The 16306-nt window shown below is 35.9% G+C and overlaps 1 protein-coding gene across 1 annotated transcript in view; it reads right to left on the bottom strand.

Moving 5' to 3' along the window:
* Positions 1–16306, bottom strand: part of ROBO1 (roundabout guidance receptor 1) — a 415029-nt gene that overhangs the window by 51792 nt on the left and 346931 nt on the right. The window contains exons 20-24 of the mRNA XM_055086128.1: positions 13770–13921; positions 10881–11216; positions 8570–8677; positions 5603–5747; positions 2352–2600 (exon numbers count right to left, since the gene is read on the bottom strand). Coding sequence (XP_054942103.1) covers positions 2352–2600; positions 5603–5747; positions 8570–8677; positions 10881–11216; positions 13770–13921 — 990 coding nt within the window. The remainder of the gene's footprint in view (positions 1–2351; positions 2601–5602; positions 5748–8569; positions 8678–10880; positions 11217–13769; positions 13922–16306) is intronic.

The following is a 16306-nucleotide window of genomic DNA, read 5'->3' as shown; positions in this document are numbered from 1 at the left end:
GGGCTGGGCTGGCGAAATCAATGCGAAAGCCATCAGAATATAAGTAATACTTGAACCAAGTGTAAGGATGACAGCATAAGGGTGAGGACAGAAGGGACCTAGTATTTGTTGAATACTTACCCTGCTTTAGATACTTTATATACATGATTTCATTTAATTCTCACAAGAAATCAGAAAATTGTTATCACTGCAGAAAGCGTACGTGTAATAAAGACGGAGAAGGCTTTAGACTGACGATTAAGAGCTTACCTTCCGAAGCCTGATGGAAGCAAAATGGTATAAGCCAGCATACAGAGGGCTGAGGTGTGAAAAAGAATTAGGAAGGTAGAAGTGATTAAAGAATCCTACAGAGTAGGAGAGAAAAAGAGCAGGCTATAACTGGAAGGGGAGGCTAAGGAAAGTTTAAAAAGTAGTAAGGTATATACACTACCATGTGTAAAATAGATAGCTAGTGGGAACGTGCTATAAAGCACAGGAAGCTCAGCTCGGTGCTCTGTGATGATCTAGGTGGGTGGCATGGGGGGGTGGATGGCATGGGGGGGTGGGTGGGAGGGAGGTCCAAGAGGGAGGGCATATATGTAAACATATAGCTGATTCACTGCATTGTACAGCAGAAACTAACACAACACTGTAAAGCAATTATACTCCAATTAAAAAAAAAAGCAGTAGGGTTAACAGTGAAGAGAAAGGATTGAATGAAGAGAAAGAGGCTGAAAAGTCAAGACAGATAAGCTGCTTTTTGATCGTGATCAAGAAAAGTGAAGAGGATGACATAAGGAACACAAAAGAAGAGCTGGCCAGGAAGAAGATACTGGGTGTACCTCTTGTAACACAGAGGAGGATGGTGAGGAAATAGGTAATTTGAAAGAATGAGAAAAGAATGTTGAGGTATTTCAGAGCTAACAGCCTCTATTAGCGTCTCATTTTCTCCGAATAAGAGTGGCAGAGATGCTTGTGACCTTAATAGGGAAAAGAATCTTCATGAAGTTCCATGGGTTAATAATACTAAAGTTAAATGTCTGGCAATCCCACTTCCCCCTTGTCACACAGAAGAAAATTTAACTACTTCCTTCATTTTAGAGAGTATATGAGTTAAAATTGGCAATAACCTCTTACTCATAGAATAGTTAATAAGCACTGCAAATTCTATTTTAACCTACAGAATTCAAGCAGCATAAACCAGAATTTGTTATTCATTCAAGAATACTGAAGGAGATCTCCGGGAGCAAATAATATACTCAGTTTCAAATGATATTAGGAATACAGAAAGTAATATATATGTAATGTGTCAAGGGCAATAAAATAGTACAAACAAGATCATCAATAGTGAGAGAAGGGCTGACATGATGCAGCAATAGCTTTTATGTGGTAGAAGTGCCAAGTGAAGGATTTGTGCAAAACAAACACGTACTGGTTAGCAATGCTGACCATATAGGTTAAAGAAAGTCTGAGACACACACACGCACACACACACACACACACACACACAAACACACACTACTAAGTAGCTTGGACAAAAGGACTGCAACCTAACATTCAATAAGAATAAAGGTACCTGAGTCAACACAAAATGAATATACTAAATTCATGCTTCTGTAACATTACAGCTATGAAAGAACAAATCATTCTGCAGGCTTAATTTTAAAAGACAGGAGAGGGACTTCCCTGGTGGTCCAGTGGTAAACAATCCGCCTTCCAATGCAGGGGATGAGGACTCGATCCCTGGTCCGGGAACTAAGATCCCACATGCCTCGGGGCAACTAAGCCTGTGCGTCACAACTACTGAGCTCGTGCGCCTCAACTAGAGAGCCTGCGTGCCGCAAACTACAGAGCCCACATGCCCTGGAGCCCACGCACCACAACTAGAGAAGAGAAAACCCGCACATCACAACTAGAGGGAAGCCTGCACGCTGCAAGGAAGACCCTACGCAGCCAAAAAAAAAAAAAAATTAAAAAAAAAAAATAAAAGGAGAAAAATCTATTCTTCACAGACTAAAGAAGTGACATGCCCATGCATAAAGAAAACGAAAATACAAAATCACCCATCATCAATAAAATGCTACAAGATTAGCAACCCATATATTTACTACATGATCTCCACGTGTTTATGAATGCAATTATCATAAGTGGGTGAGAATTAAGGCACATTATTTTATGGTTGCAAGTTCACTGGGATCAATTAATCTAATGTTCTGATCAACAATATTACTTGATATGCTAATTAGCAAGGCATACTGTGTGATGATACTGGAAAAAAGCCCCATGTGACCTGAAAATTACTTCATGTAATAGCATTCTGTAAATGCCACTTAGGAGTGGAAATTATCTGATAAAGACTGGTAACAACGTACCTCCTGTCGGGTTGGTGCTGCATGTGGCCAATCTCCTCTGGACAATCCTGCAACATGGGCTGGAGTTCTTCCTGTGGAGAGGGGGTCAGAGTGGCAGTGGACTGATGGCTGTAAGACACGGCAGCTGGAGAAGAAGCAGCTCCCCGCACAGGGGGAGTGGGGCCTCGTTCATCTTCCTCCTCTTCTAGTTCACCTTGTTGCAAATACATCCTGGCTGGTGGCACGGGACATGGCATTTCTTGGTCATAGCTAAAACAAATTATAAGGACACTTAGATTGACTTCAGGTTATTCAAATAAACTATTTGTATAGTTAGTGAAATATCAACTTTGAATTGCTTTTGAAATCTGAATCTTCTGGCCATGTTAAGAAGGTATTGTTTAAAAACAATAGTTCACTGTCATAAATGTGTGTGAATTGCTATATATAACATTTCTTTCTCTGAGGGATTACAATTTAATTGGCTCATTACAGGCTCTGAGAAGTCATGCAATAAAGAAATCTATTTAACATAGTTTAATTTAGTAAACCCCAAAAGTGTTTGATATATTCTATCCCTCCAACTCAACATGATCTCTAAAGGATGACTCACGGACGGTCTTGCAAATAATCCAAAGATTATTTGGATTATTTGGATTATAACCTCTGTGAAAAATTACTCTTGAAAATCCCTTCAGAGGGAGGTTCTTTGGAGATCAAGTTATTAGTCCAATACAACCCACTTTTCCTCTAAAATTATAATAGATCACTATTTCTTCAGTTGAGCACAAAATAAAGTACATAGTACTTTATAAAGTACATGGCTTGCATTTAGGATGCTGAATGAAAAACACAATAAATAAAATAATCAGTAAACAATAAAATGTCCCTTCTACTCCTCTGCTAGGGCTCTGTGGAAGCTCTAAATGGATCTGGGGAACATTCATGACTTTCTCTTTTACCTCAGGGCATAAGGTTATTAATTAGAATGGAAGTAACTTAATGCATTATATAAATTGTGTTCATGTTACCCCTCTCTCTTGTTCATTCTCCACCACCTGCCTTGTTTACCAGAACTTAGGAAAGTAGATGCTCATATAACATGATTTCTTTGTATCTTCTTTTATTGAACTAATCCTACCATCTTCCTCTTGGACACTTTTTCCTGTGTTTCCTAGGTATCTTGTATTCATCCTGACATTTCTCTCTCTCTCCTACCTCCAACTGTTCCCCAGTTCATTTCTATTCTACTTCTAAAAATATCTCTAAAATCTATTCCTTTTTCTCCATCCTCACATTGCTTCCAAAATTACTTTACTGTAATATGCATCACTCTCTGGTTACTCACCTGCTTTAAAGTAATAAATGGCTCTTTAATTGCCTAGAGGATAAAATGCCAGGACCTAAACAAGGCATTCAAGTACCTGTATAATCTGGCTTACACCTGCCTTCCCAGCTTCCTCTCACTCTCTACCATGTGTTTCATATTAGTTTTCATGTTAGTCCACATCACTCTGTGGTCTCAATGTCCAAAAATCCCCTCCTCTTGATTGAGATGCTTCTCATTTGTTAAGCTCAAAAACAAAAGCAGCAAATCAGGAAAGCTTCGTTCTTCCCAGTTAGAATCAGTCTTTCTTTTGGGGGCACGGTTGCATCCCTTGTTTTTTTTTTTTTTGTTAAACTATATCGACTTATTTCATTTTATTCCTATTTTTGGTGGACTAAAATAGTAATGAATGTTGTTAATATAGCCTAGGAAATGAATTTTTAAAAATACAGCCAATCCTGGTTATTTGCACACTCCATGTTTGCAGATTCACTACTTACTAAAAAAAAAAGTTGTAACCCAAAGTCAATACCCACAGCACTTCTGTGGTCATTCACGGACGTGTGCAGAGAAGCAAAAAATTTGAGTCACCTGATGCATACATTCCTAGCTGAGGTCAAACAAGACAACACTCCACCTTCTTGTTTCAGCTCCTTTTCATGGCCTGTAGTGCCATGTTGTTCACTCTCTCTCTTTTTTTTTCTTTTTTTTTTTGCTTTATGTTGGTGAGTTCCCTGTTTAAAATGACCCCCAAGTGTAGTGCTTTAGGGCTGTCTAGGGCTCCCAAGGGCAAGAAGGCTGTGATATGCCTTAATGGAGAAAATATGTGTATTAGATAAGCCTTGTTCAGGAATGACTTACAGTGACGTTGGCTGTGAATTCAATGTTAATGAATCAACAATACATATTAAATAGGGTGTCTTTAAACAAAAACACACATAAAACAAGGTTATGTATGGATGGACTGACAAAAATGTTGTGACCAGAGGCTTGCAGGAACCTAACCCTGCATTTCTCCTAGGAGCAATGGCGCAGTACTCGCTAATTCAGTGATTGGAAAATTAAAGTACAGAGACTCTGTTTCCTGGCATAGTTGGAACTGTAAAACTGTGTTTTGTTTTTTTGTGGAGAATGAAAGAACAATGTCTTCATTTCTATAATAGTCATTAAAAATACTGTATTTTCAGGTCGATTTGTATTTTTTGTGTTAATTCTCCATTGATCACACTAGTGAAGCTGCTGTTTTGTTTTGTTGGGCGGAACCATGTCCAGTTCTACAGAATCTGAAGTGAGGAAGAAGCACGCTAACTTCCTAATTGCTGTCGTGTGGATTATTTACATTTGTTAAATCCTTGAGAGAGACAATTCAGTAAGTTTAAATTTCTACAGTTTTCAGCAGAATGTGATAATATCTAAGAACAAACAGTTTTCAGGAGACTGTGGCTGTGATATAAATCCATACAATTATTTTACGAAAATTTAGAGATGTGCAACAGAAGTTCTAATATTTGAAAAATACAAAATCATATACAGTGAGCGATATATATGTGATCACATATAAATTCATATATATTCATGATCATATATGTAAACTATGTGTATACGATGTAAAATATTTGTAAATATAAATATGTAAACTGTGTGTATAGATGTAAGTGTGTGTGTGTGTGTGTGTGTGTGTGTGTGTGCGTGTGTATGTGTGTATTCATGATTCTTAGTTCCAAAAGAAGCTTCCAAGATGCAAATTCCTTTTTTTGGCAACACTGAGGAGGGTTTTTAAGCTGTGCTGAGCTATCAATAGCTCAGAGACAAATGGTTTATTCGGAGACAGATGTTCATGGACCCTAGGAGTCAGTCTCCCTTGGTGATCGAGTTTAACAATTACTTAACATGGGTTTAAGGAATCATATTATTCCACTTACCTCTGTTCTAAAATCCCTCTTACCTTTCATCTACGGAAATACTGTACTCTTCACTAGTGCTCTGAGGAGGAGGATGCACTGGGGGAGGAGGAAGCAGGTCTGCCCAGTTCATGCCACCTTGTTTTGGTACCTTGGGTGTCCGTGCCCCTTTCTTGTGCCCTTGACTCCCTTGAAAAGAAATAAAATGCAAGTCTTTTACTTCTGGACTTTAAATCTTTTCTATTATCCACAGGTTAATTATTTTCTGTAAATATGATCTTATGATTCATATATAAACACACTCTTCTTCATTAATTTTAAACAGCACTTTGTACGATAGAAGACACAGAATATTGCCAAGTTTAACTGCAAAATAAATAGGGAAAAAGCAATAAAATCATAAATGAATTTTATAAGTCATATCATTAATAGTGATCTTCTTACAGCAATTAATTGCATTATGGATTATCATCTAAAACAAATGAGCTGAAGACGTATTTTCTGAATTGCCTTTCTATTATTTAATTGCTGGAACCTAAAAGACAATATGATACAGATGCGATCTATTACATTTCCACTGTTGCATTAAATCACTGAGTATATATAATTTGTACTTGTCCATTGAAGTGTTTTAGGCTCAATGAAATTACTCGTTTTTGTCAGAAAGGCAGGTGCAGATGAAAATAATTGCTGGAAGAACTAATATATCTAACAACAAAAGAAGCAGAAAAATGATTTTTAAAAAGGAACAAATGTTTTTAGCCACTGTATCTATAAAATTATGGCTTAGGGTGAAATAATGTTGCTTGAACATTCTTAGAAGTTCAGAATAGCTCAATTATTCAAGTTCCCCAATGTTCTGATATTAGATTTGGCATATTCTTTAAACATAGGTAGCTGCACATTTTGGTATATTCATTCTAAAATAACTTTATGTCAAAAGATATTTGGGGATAAAATGGTCTTTATCCTCCTCCTCCAATATGACACATTTTAGATTCTTATGTAAATTATAGACAATGAGTCTATAATTATTTTTCTCATATGATCTCTTAAATTCAGTGAATTGTCTTGATCTTTTTTTTTAACCTTTCTGAAACAGCTCCAAGTTACATGGTACATGAAACCAAGTCTGAGTATATTCAGTGAGCCTTATTTTTTTTTAAGTCACTTGGAAATTTTCAAATGGCAGTGTTTGTTAAGCCAGATGTTCTTGCACTGGTATGTTACTGCACCAAGTGTGGGCTGAAGGACATGCTGTTATTCCTAAATTATGACGGTCAGGCTTCTGCTTCTGTGTCTCCATTCTCTCTTCCTCCACTCAGTTGTCCTGTATTGGAATGGCTATGCATGTATTGTGGAGTTGACTATCCCCAGTGCCTTCCTCTTGATTTCCTGGCATACATCTACTGTAACAACTCCATCTGTCCTGAATGGCCTAACATCACAAATCTCTCCTACACTTAATTTAATTGCTTCATTCTCTCCCCTAATTACCATCAGATTTCACATCTTTGTATCTTTTTACCACATATGTATCTAAGCTGAGGGATGAAGAAAGTCAATTGAATATTAACAACCTAGAATCATTTTTTTTCCATTAAGACATGTTTTTCTCTTTAAGTGGCTAAGAATTCAAAGAAGAAATGGCATGAGATATCAAATATGAAAATATTTTATATACTTTTCCCAAGAGTACATCCTTGAAAATTTTCTCTTAATTTAGGGTTTACTTACTTTGAAAAAGAAAAAAAAAGTTGTTTGATAAGATTTGATTGTTAAAAAAAAAAATCAAACCATATATAGTAGAACAAGAGTAGATATAGAAAGGTATAGGAGCTATTTCTAAGATCCTTAATTCAAATAGAAACAATTTCAATCAGTGACAAAGCACAGCCTAGAAAATGCCAAATCAGCATGCCTTAGTCAAGGGAAGATGGTAAAATGCAAATACCATATCCATTACAGAAGAGAGTTAGAGACATTTGGCTAAAAGCACCTACCAGCAACTTTAATCCAGTTGCTAGGAAGTAATATTTCTACCCTCTCCTGGAGAAACAAACTAGAGACAAGATCAATTGGTTTTGTTCTCATTGTGGTATGACTTGTGGTGCCACATGTTAGTTCTAATAATGACCCGTCTTTAATTAGAAAAGCAGGACTTAAGAACCAGCAAGCTCACATCTGCAACCCCTATCAGGAAAACAGCTGGCAAACAGCTGCAACAGCATGAAGACCACAGGGAAGAGGCTTCAATGTGGCTTCTGAGGCACTTAAAGACTGAAGTTGGGAAGTTGCTTTACGAGGTTTTAGAGCAAGAACTGAGTGAGGGATAGTATAGAGATTATAAACTGAGGCAGGTTCCAACTGTACGTAAATCTCATGATATTATCGCTTAGGTTTTTGATTCTGCTCAAGTGTACTCAAATTTTATATGCTTTAATAGCCTTCCTTCAAACGGTAACATATTTAGCAGATTAACTCTATGTGCAACATTTTAAAGTTATATTTTTGCTGAGATGGAAAAAAGTTTCAACTGCCTTTAAAGATTAAGTCATGCTTCTGGCTTTAATAAAGGTTTTTAACAAGGAGGAAAATAGGAGCCTCAATCTTTGTTACCAAATAGAACATAAAAAATGGTAGCACAGGGAGATCAGCTTGGTGTTTTGTGACCACCTAGAGGGATGGGATAGGGAGAGTGGGAGGGAGATGCAAGAGGGAGGAGATATGGGGATATATGTATATGCATAGCTGACTGACTTTTACAGCAGAAACTAACACACCATTGTAAAGCAATTATACTCCAATAAAGGTGTTAAAAAAAATGGTTTAGTGAGTGAACAGTCCCTCAAATTGCAGAGACAAGACCCATCCCTGGAAGATTCAAATCATATAAAGTGATTAGACATGTCATATACACATATCAGATCATTAGCATTCAAGTTGTAATCTTGAAATGTACCATCCTTTTAAAGGAGAGATTGGCTTTCTCCCTGGTTTCCCTTACTTACCAGATGTACTACTGCCCCGGTCTGAACTATTGTAGGATCCTCCTGTATTCTGGTCATATGATTGATTGTACGGGATAGTTGGAGGAATTGTGTCATTTGCTCGATAATCTAGACATTTCAGATGGGAAAAAATTAAACATTTATTTTGGTGCCTCAATCATTTACCAACGATTAGCTTTCAAACTATCGTGTTGATCACCTGCTAAGATGTACATAAATGTTCAGAATGAAAGGTCAAGAAAAAATAAAGATCTTTAAACATGTCTCCTTTAAGATTTATAAAATATAAACTCATTGCATCATCTTCTACACATGAACCAGAATGAATCCTACCAGGGACTCTTTCTTCTTTTAAAATACTTATAAATTAGCTAAGGCAGAAATCAGATTTGCTTGACTTCTTCTCTTTAAAAATATAGTGACAAAATAATTTTAATAACAAGAAATCGGGAAAATGTCGTGTGTGAATCATTTAAAAAATAAAATAATAAAATAAAACATAAAACTGAAACTTGCCAGGAATATTATATCTAATAAAAAATATATCCATGTTAAGAAGATGAAGTATCTCAGTCTCCCACAAATGCTTCTGCTTACTTAGGCAGAGGCGAAAATCCAAATGATAAACTCACCACTGGAATGTACTGAGTAATAATCTGTCAGGCTAGTTGCATTCCAGTGTCTTTATTATAGTTTGATGTACCAAGTCTGTTTATAAGCAGTATAAACAATAAATCAGAGCTCTGAAATACTTGTACAGAGGACTGTCAGACCTTTCCAAAGTCCACAATAAAGCCATATACTATACAGGAATAATATAACAATAGTTTGAATTCCCACTGTAAACTTTACAATTACAGAAACTCTCCTATTCATCTTTGTCAGCCTTCGTCATGAACTCATATATTATGCTAAGTGAAATAAGTCACACAGAGAAAGACAAATATTGTATGATATCACTTACATGTGGAATCTAAAAAATACAACAAGCTAGTGAATATAACAGAAAAGAAGCAGACTCACAGATATAGAGAAAAAACTAGTGGTTACCAGTGGGTAGAGGGGCAATATAAGGGTAGGGGACTAACAGTTACAAACTATTATTTATAAAATAAGCTACAAGGACATACTGTACAGCACAAGGAAAATAGCCAGTATTTTATAATAACTATAAATGGAGTGTAACCTTTAAAAATTGTGAATGACTATATTGTACACCTGTAATTTATAGAATAGTGTACATTAACTATACTTTGAGAAAAAAAATGGTTAAAAAATAAATATTTATTGAATTGGGTTATTATACCAATCAAATGTTTCCTTAAACTGGCGAAAAAAAAGCAAGATAACTGTATTATTAAATTAAAATGTGTAACACTAACTTAAATGAAATGTTTGTCTTAAGTTATCTTTTTGCAGTCTCCAACCGTAATAAGTTGTTCCCAACTCAAACCTAAAAAAAAAAGAAATCTGTATTTCCAATTATCTGTAATTAAATGTATTCTTTACCTGGACACCCATACACAATTGCCCTGACCTATTCAAGTCAGAGCAATCCCTTTATTTCCAGAGGTCTAACTTTACAAATCATGTTATTACAGCAGTAGTCTGAAGGACTACAAAGAAATCAAATACCTGTCTCTTCCAACTCACCCATATTGTAACAGAGAAACATTCCCTTCAGGCCATAAAATATTATTCTGCTGCAACAAGCTAACACTAAGAATTTATTTTAGGTTCTATCGTGACAGACTTCATTCAAATCAGGTTACCCAAAGAAATTTAGGTTCTGAAATCATACATTGCAGCAGTCTCAGTAACCACATGAGGTAGGAGAAATATAACACATGGAACCACTTCTCCAGTTCAAGTTTAATTTAATTATTTTTCTTCAGTTTGATAAAAAAAGCCATTCGTTTATATGACCATGTAGAAGCAATTATCTTCCATTCTCAAGTGGAAAGAATGGGAGAGTCTATTTATTTAAAATGTGAGGTATTGTGATGGTTGTACATCTGCCTTATGAATAAAAGATTGTCTGTCCTGAGCAATCCCTCACCTACGATTAAATTTAAATTAATCTCAAACCATTTGAAAATACTTATATATTATTATAAAATCAATATCCCAAGGTTATTGTTGTGCTAATTAAGTTTTTGACACTGGAAATTTTGAAACCAAAGAAATAAGAAAACCTTAGTGACCAAAGAAAGATTTCACACGCTAGTTCCAGACAAGCTTCGGCATGTAGTGCTGAAGGGTTAAGGACGCCAATACAGAAAAGGATGGGAATAAAGGCAAGGCTCTTCACCTTTGTTCAGTTTGTTTTGCTCCATGATGTTATACTGAATTGGTGCCACTTCTTGTTTCTGCTGTCCGGACGGTTTCCAGTGCTTCTCGCTGGAGTCCCCACTGCCATTGTTCATGTTGTTGCTGAGGTTTGACTGGATGAGCTGGGTGGTGGCATAAGGGGTGGGCTGCCCTGATGGATTGACAAAACGCCCATCCTTCAGATTTGGGCTATTGAAGGTTTTCATCTCATTGATTTTGTTACTAAGGTCCACATCACCATAAACAGTTGACTCAGGGAGCATCAGATTTGTTTGTTTGTTATCCAGTTGGTTGTTATAATTTGCTATACAATCAGCTATGTGCAATGGAGAGGAAAAGGAAAAAGTCATTCTGCATGGTTATTCGTTTTAAATTTCCTTGTAAGTAGCTTTGTGAGTCACAGTAAAACTGTTCTATAAAGTATAAATGGGCTTGAATATAATGAATAAAAAGGACCAAATATTCTTATGTCCTTTCTAAAGAACATAGTCAAATGTTCTTTCTAAAGAAAAATTGAGTGAATAAGAGAGGACACGTAATTTATATGGAGCCTAAATAATTCTGAACTTCTGCTAGTGTTCCACAGTTTATAAATAATGCATCCAATTTAAATAATTTTCCTTTAACAGCCCCATTAATGGGGAATTGCACTAAAATAATATATATATGAATATATTTATGTGCCAACTTAAAATTTTCTAGTCTGGAGTTACTGAACTATTTGAAGTTACTAGTTAAGCTTATAGGTTAAGAATCCAGACCAAAAAAAAAAAAAAAAGAACCCTCTGCCCTCTGCCCTCAGATCAAAGAACTTGAGATTTCAATATTTTATAAAATAACTCTACTCAAAAAATATGAGGAACAGAGGTAAAGTGACAGTAAATAGTGTTCGGGAGAATTTGATTAGTTCTTTCCCTTGGTCACGCAGGATAATCATTATCAGGAAAATATGTTATATAATCATTTTTCATGGTTTCATAATGACACCTCAAGAAGTATAAAATGACAATAATGATGGCAAAATGAATCATAGTAGCCAGGGCAATTTATCAAATAACACCTGAAATAATACCTATATGTCTAATATTTCCAATTCACTCTAATTTTCCCTTTCTTTAAATATTTGAGAGTGAAATAACTAATATATATATAGGAAATATTCAAAGCCTGTAGCTGAAAATATTCAAACAGCAGGGAGAACTAAAATCATCATTTAAAATTAAAACATTTTTAAAATAAAAAAATAGTCAAGTTATAATAGTAAAAAGACCACTATTTTAATTCATAGTGGCTGCAACATTAACAGGTCACCTTGAGGATTAGTTTTCAACTGGATATCCTAAAAAATGATAAATTAACACGGTCACTACTAAAGATGCAAAAATGAATATAGTTGTAAGAAAAATCTGCAACTTCTCTATCCTACTGAATTCAACTACCCTGCATTTCAACAACAAATGATCAGGGATCAGGGGTATTTGATCAATCTGGCTTTTAGTAGTTCTTATTTCTAATTGCTAGGTATTAAGTTTTATATAATAGTGGTTAAACAATATTTTTAATGGCAATATGGTTTTGGCAATCTCGTTTTTCTTTGCCGGTCTTTCCATATGAGTCACATCCGATAGAACTCTCTCAGATGATGGACCTGCTCTATTCTGCATTGTCTAATATGATAGCCACTAGCCACATGTGGTTACTGAGCACTTGAAATGTGGCTAGTGCAAATGAGGAACTGGATTTTAAATGGTACTTTATTAAATTTAAATTTAAATAGCCACCTGAAGCCAGAGGCTACCATATTAGACAACACAGCTCTACATATTAATTTAAATGGACATTGTCATTTTTTCTTTTATTGGGCTCAGCATAATCTTTCTTTTACTTGTAATTATGTGAGCACTTCTTCGCCTAGACAACTAGAATATGGACCTCTAGAGAACATGGACTTGGTCACATGGATATATCATTTCCATATCCATATCCAATGGAGACTATGATTTGTTCTTTATGGTGCATCACACTTTTTACTTAAATGCCATATTCTATTTCCCTTTTCCTTAACTCCATTTTACTTCTATAGTCATGTATTTTGATTCTTTATGATTCTTTTTGTATTTCCTATATTGTGAATGAATGTTAAAAGGTTTTTTGTAAGAATTATTTGTAATTTTCTGTTTTTTCCTTTGCATATTGCATATTCTACATCCAAATTTTACTGTCATGTTTTAGCATGAGATTTTAACAAGCAATTTACCACACATATTTCTGAACCAAAAAGACACAATACAAAATTAGTATTAGTATACACACCTGCACAAGATATATATTTCTTGTATCTTAGGATTTACTAGTATACTATAAAAATCTAATTTTGAAATTCAGTTAGCTTTCATTTAAAATTATTTATTACCACCGTATAATTATTATTATTATTGTTGCTGCTATTAAAAATTTGGTTCACTCAAACTATAGATCTATGGATCTTTTGATCTGCTTTATTCTTAAAATCTTTAAAATAAATACTATAAATAACTACAATGAAAATTATAATTACATACACTCTTATGAAGATGAATGCTTTTATATAATTTCATTTTTCCTTATTTGCTATCTATTCTAGAATTTATATTCTCCATTCTCCCTTTGCACACCGAGAAACTTTTTTGGGTGGAGGGTGAGGTGTGGAGATATAGGGATGGAGAAAATATTTGAATCAGGCTAGCTTGCTAAACAATGGTTAATATTTCATGAAAATGTTGATTAGATTTCCTTTTCAGTTTAAGGAGAAGAAAACGAAAGTTATCTCCTCATGGCTTGTTCCTAACAATGCCAAGCTTGCCTATCAAGCTGTCTCTGTGCCTCTAACCTGGGCGACTATACGTGGTCAGGTTACTGTCGCTGTTTCCATTGCCTGCTGTGCAGCAGTTGATGGAGCAGTCATTGTGATTCCCAGTATTAGGCCACGTGTCTGCCAGCCATGGCTGCGTGGCAGGTTCACTGATGTTGAGAAGTCCTGGCCTAAAGAAAAAAATATGTATAAAAGCAAGTTTTATATAAGTAGCAAATGATATTTCCTATTCAGAATTCCAGAAAATTCTTCATCTCACTATTCTCACAAATAATTTGGTCAACTATGCTGAAAGATATAATAATTCCTTTTATTTTACAGACAAGGCAACTATAATGTAATGTTCTGAGGCACGCCTCAGTTTAAACAGCCATTATGTTGTAAACAGTGAGACAAATATTGTACCATTTGTAATGCTCTACTCCGCCTTCAGTCACAGTGGCTAAAAATCAAACATGGAATCTAAAAAATGTGGATACTTATATTTTGTAATGTTTTAGTAGTGTAAAGAATATTCTCGTTAAGACAGTTTGCATTTCTTAATTTTTGACCCATTAAAAAATAATGATCCTTCTCACAACTTCATTAAAAAATGGAACAAGCTTCTTTACTGAGATAAAGGATGCTTCACAGTAAGCACATTTGCATATTTTTCTTCAAAACCATGTTTCAGAGATAGTGAATTTGGGGCTCTGTGACATTTTGCAGAGAGCCTCATCAGTGTTTCAGTGCACAGTTCTGTAAGCTTGTCAACATTTTCTGATGGTGACAATGTAAGATGCCATAAGTCCTATATAAACAAAGGAAAGCTACTGAATTAAATCTGGTAAAACGATGTCCACTGCAAAAAATATTAGCGTTCATGGTTTTTTTTGCACGACAGATGTTAATCCTCTTTCACTGTGCATTGGGAATGCAAAGTACATCAGCAGTTATTAATGGCAGCCCTGGACCACCAGTGCCAGAGACACAGACTGAAGTCCAGGAATGGAAATCCTGAGGTCCTTTTCGAATACTGACTCCATTTGATAATCCAGCAAAAGAGGTGATGAGGCATGATGTACTGTCAGATCCAAAATAAACAGACTGGCACTACAGAGTCTGAAAAGAGTTTCTTCATGGTTTCATTTTCTTTGCTAAAGTGCAATAACCACACTTTCATTTACCTGGGAAGCAAGAACCTGACATTTCACTCACCATGGTTCCTATGCTGGCATACAGAGAGTCAACCGAGGAAACTTTCTATGCAAATGATGGTTATTTGAGGAATAATTCACTTCAAATGAAAAATATGGATTTATAAGTTATATATCTGTATACGTATATATATGTATATATGTGTGTATACATATATCTGTAATAAAAATGAATGTTTACGCTTTGTTTACAATGTGTGAGGCGTTGTTCTGACCTTTATATGTATTAACTCATTTAATCCTTCTAATAATCTACAGAGTAGTTACTATTATTATTCAGATTTTAAAGATTAGGAAACTGAGGGCTTCCCTGGTGGCACAGTGGTTGCGAGTCCGCCTGCCGATGCAGGGGACGCGGGTTCGTGCCCCGGTCCGGGAAGATCCCACATGCCGCGGAGCGGCTGGGCCCGTGAGCCATGGCCTCTGAGCCTGCGCGTCCGGAGCTTGTGCTCCGCAACGGGAGAAACCACAACAGTGAGAGGCCCGCGTCCCGCAAAAAAAAAAAAAAAAAAAAAAAAAAAAAAAAAAAAAAAAAAAGATTAGGAAACTGAGATACCTGAGAAAGGTTAAGAAACTTGTGCATGGGTACACATGCTGACCAGTTAAAATTTAAAACATTTAAATGCAAGCTGTATCACAGATATCTGGAGCTTTTGAAATCAATGTTGGTTATAGAAATTCTGCATCTAGTAGTCTTTAGCCTTCCTTATTTTCTCTTGAACTTGTGTGTTATCACTTTTTAAATTATTAAAAATAAATCTCCATATTTGATACTGTAGAAATACTATAGGATGTTTGAAGTACAGGTCAAGCCTGTCTTACATGTTTCAAAAGGAATAGACAATATTTTTATGCTACGATTCCCTCAGAAAAACACTTTTAAAAGTGAACGTTTTGATATCATCAGAGGCTGAAAGAACTTTTCATATGTATGGCAGCTTTCCAACAGGAAGTAGGATTAACAATTCACATCCTAGCCTTCAGTTCAGACTTGTCTTCGGAATGCTAATTATTTACGGAGGAAGGTTGAGTCATGATTACCAGCCCATAATGAATCTTAAAATGCCATGGGTATATTTCAGAGAACTCTGAGGAAGTCAAGGTCATATGTAGCTACTCTGATAAGGGTGTTAGGGTCTTTAAAAACTAACAATCTCTGAAGCTATCTTTTTTTTTTTTTTTTTTTTTTTTTGTGGTATGCGGGCCTCCCCCCGCTGCGACCTCTCCCGTTGCGGAGCACAGGCTCCGGACGCGCAGGCCCAGCGGCCATGGCTCACGGGCCCAGCCGCTCCGCGGCACGTGGGATCCTCCCAGACCGGGGCGCGAACCCGGTTCCCCTGCATCGGCAGGCGGACGCGC

This window comes from Physeter macrocephalus, chromosome 1, assembly GCF_002837175.3.
Source record: "Physeter macrocephalus isolate SW-GA chromosome 1, ASM283717v5, whole genome shotgun sequence".
NCBI classification, from domain to species: Eukaryota; Metazoa; Chordata; class Mammalia; order Artiodactyla; family Physeteridae; genus Physeter; species Physeter macrocephalus.
The sequence above is the reverse complement of the archived record's forward strand: the minus strand, read 5'-3'. Positions and strand labels throughout refer to the sequence as shown.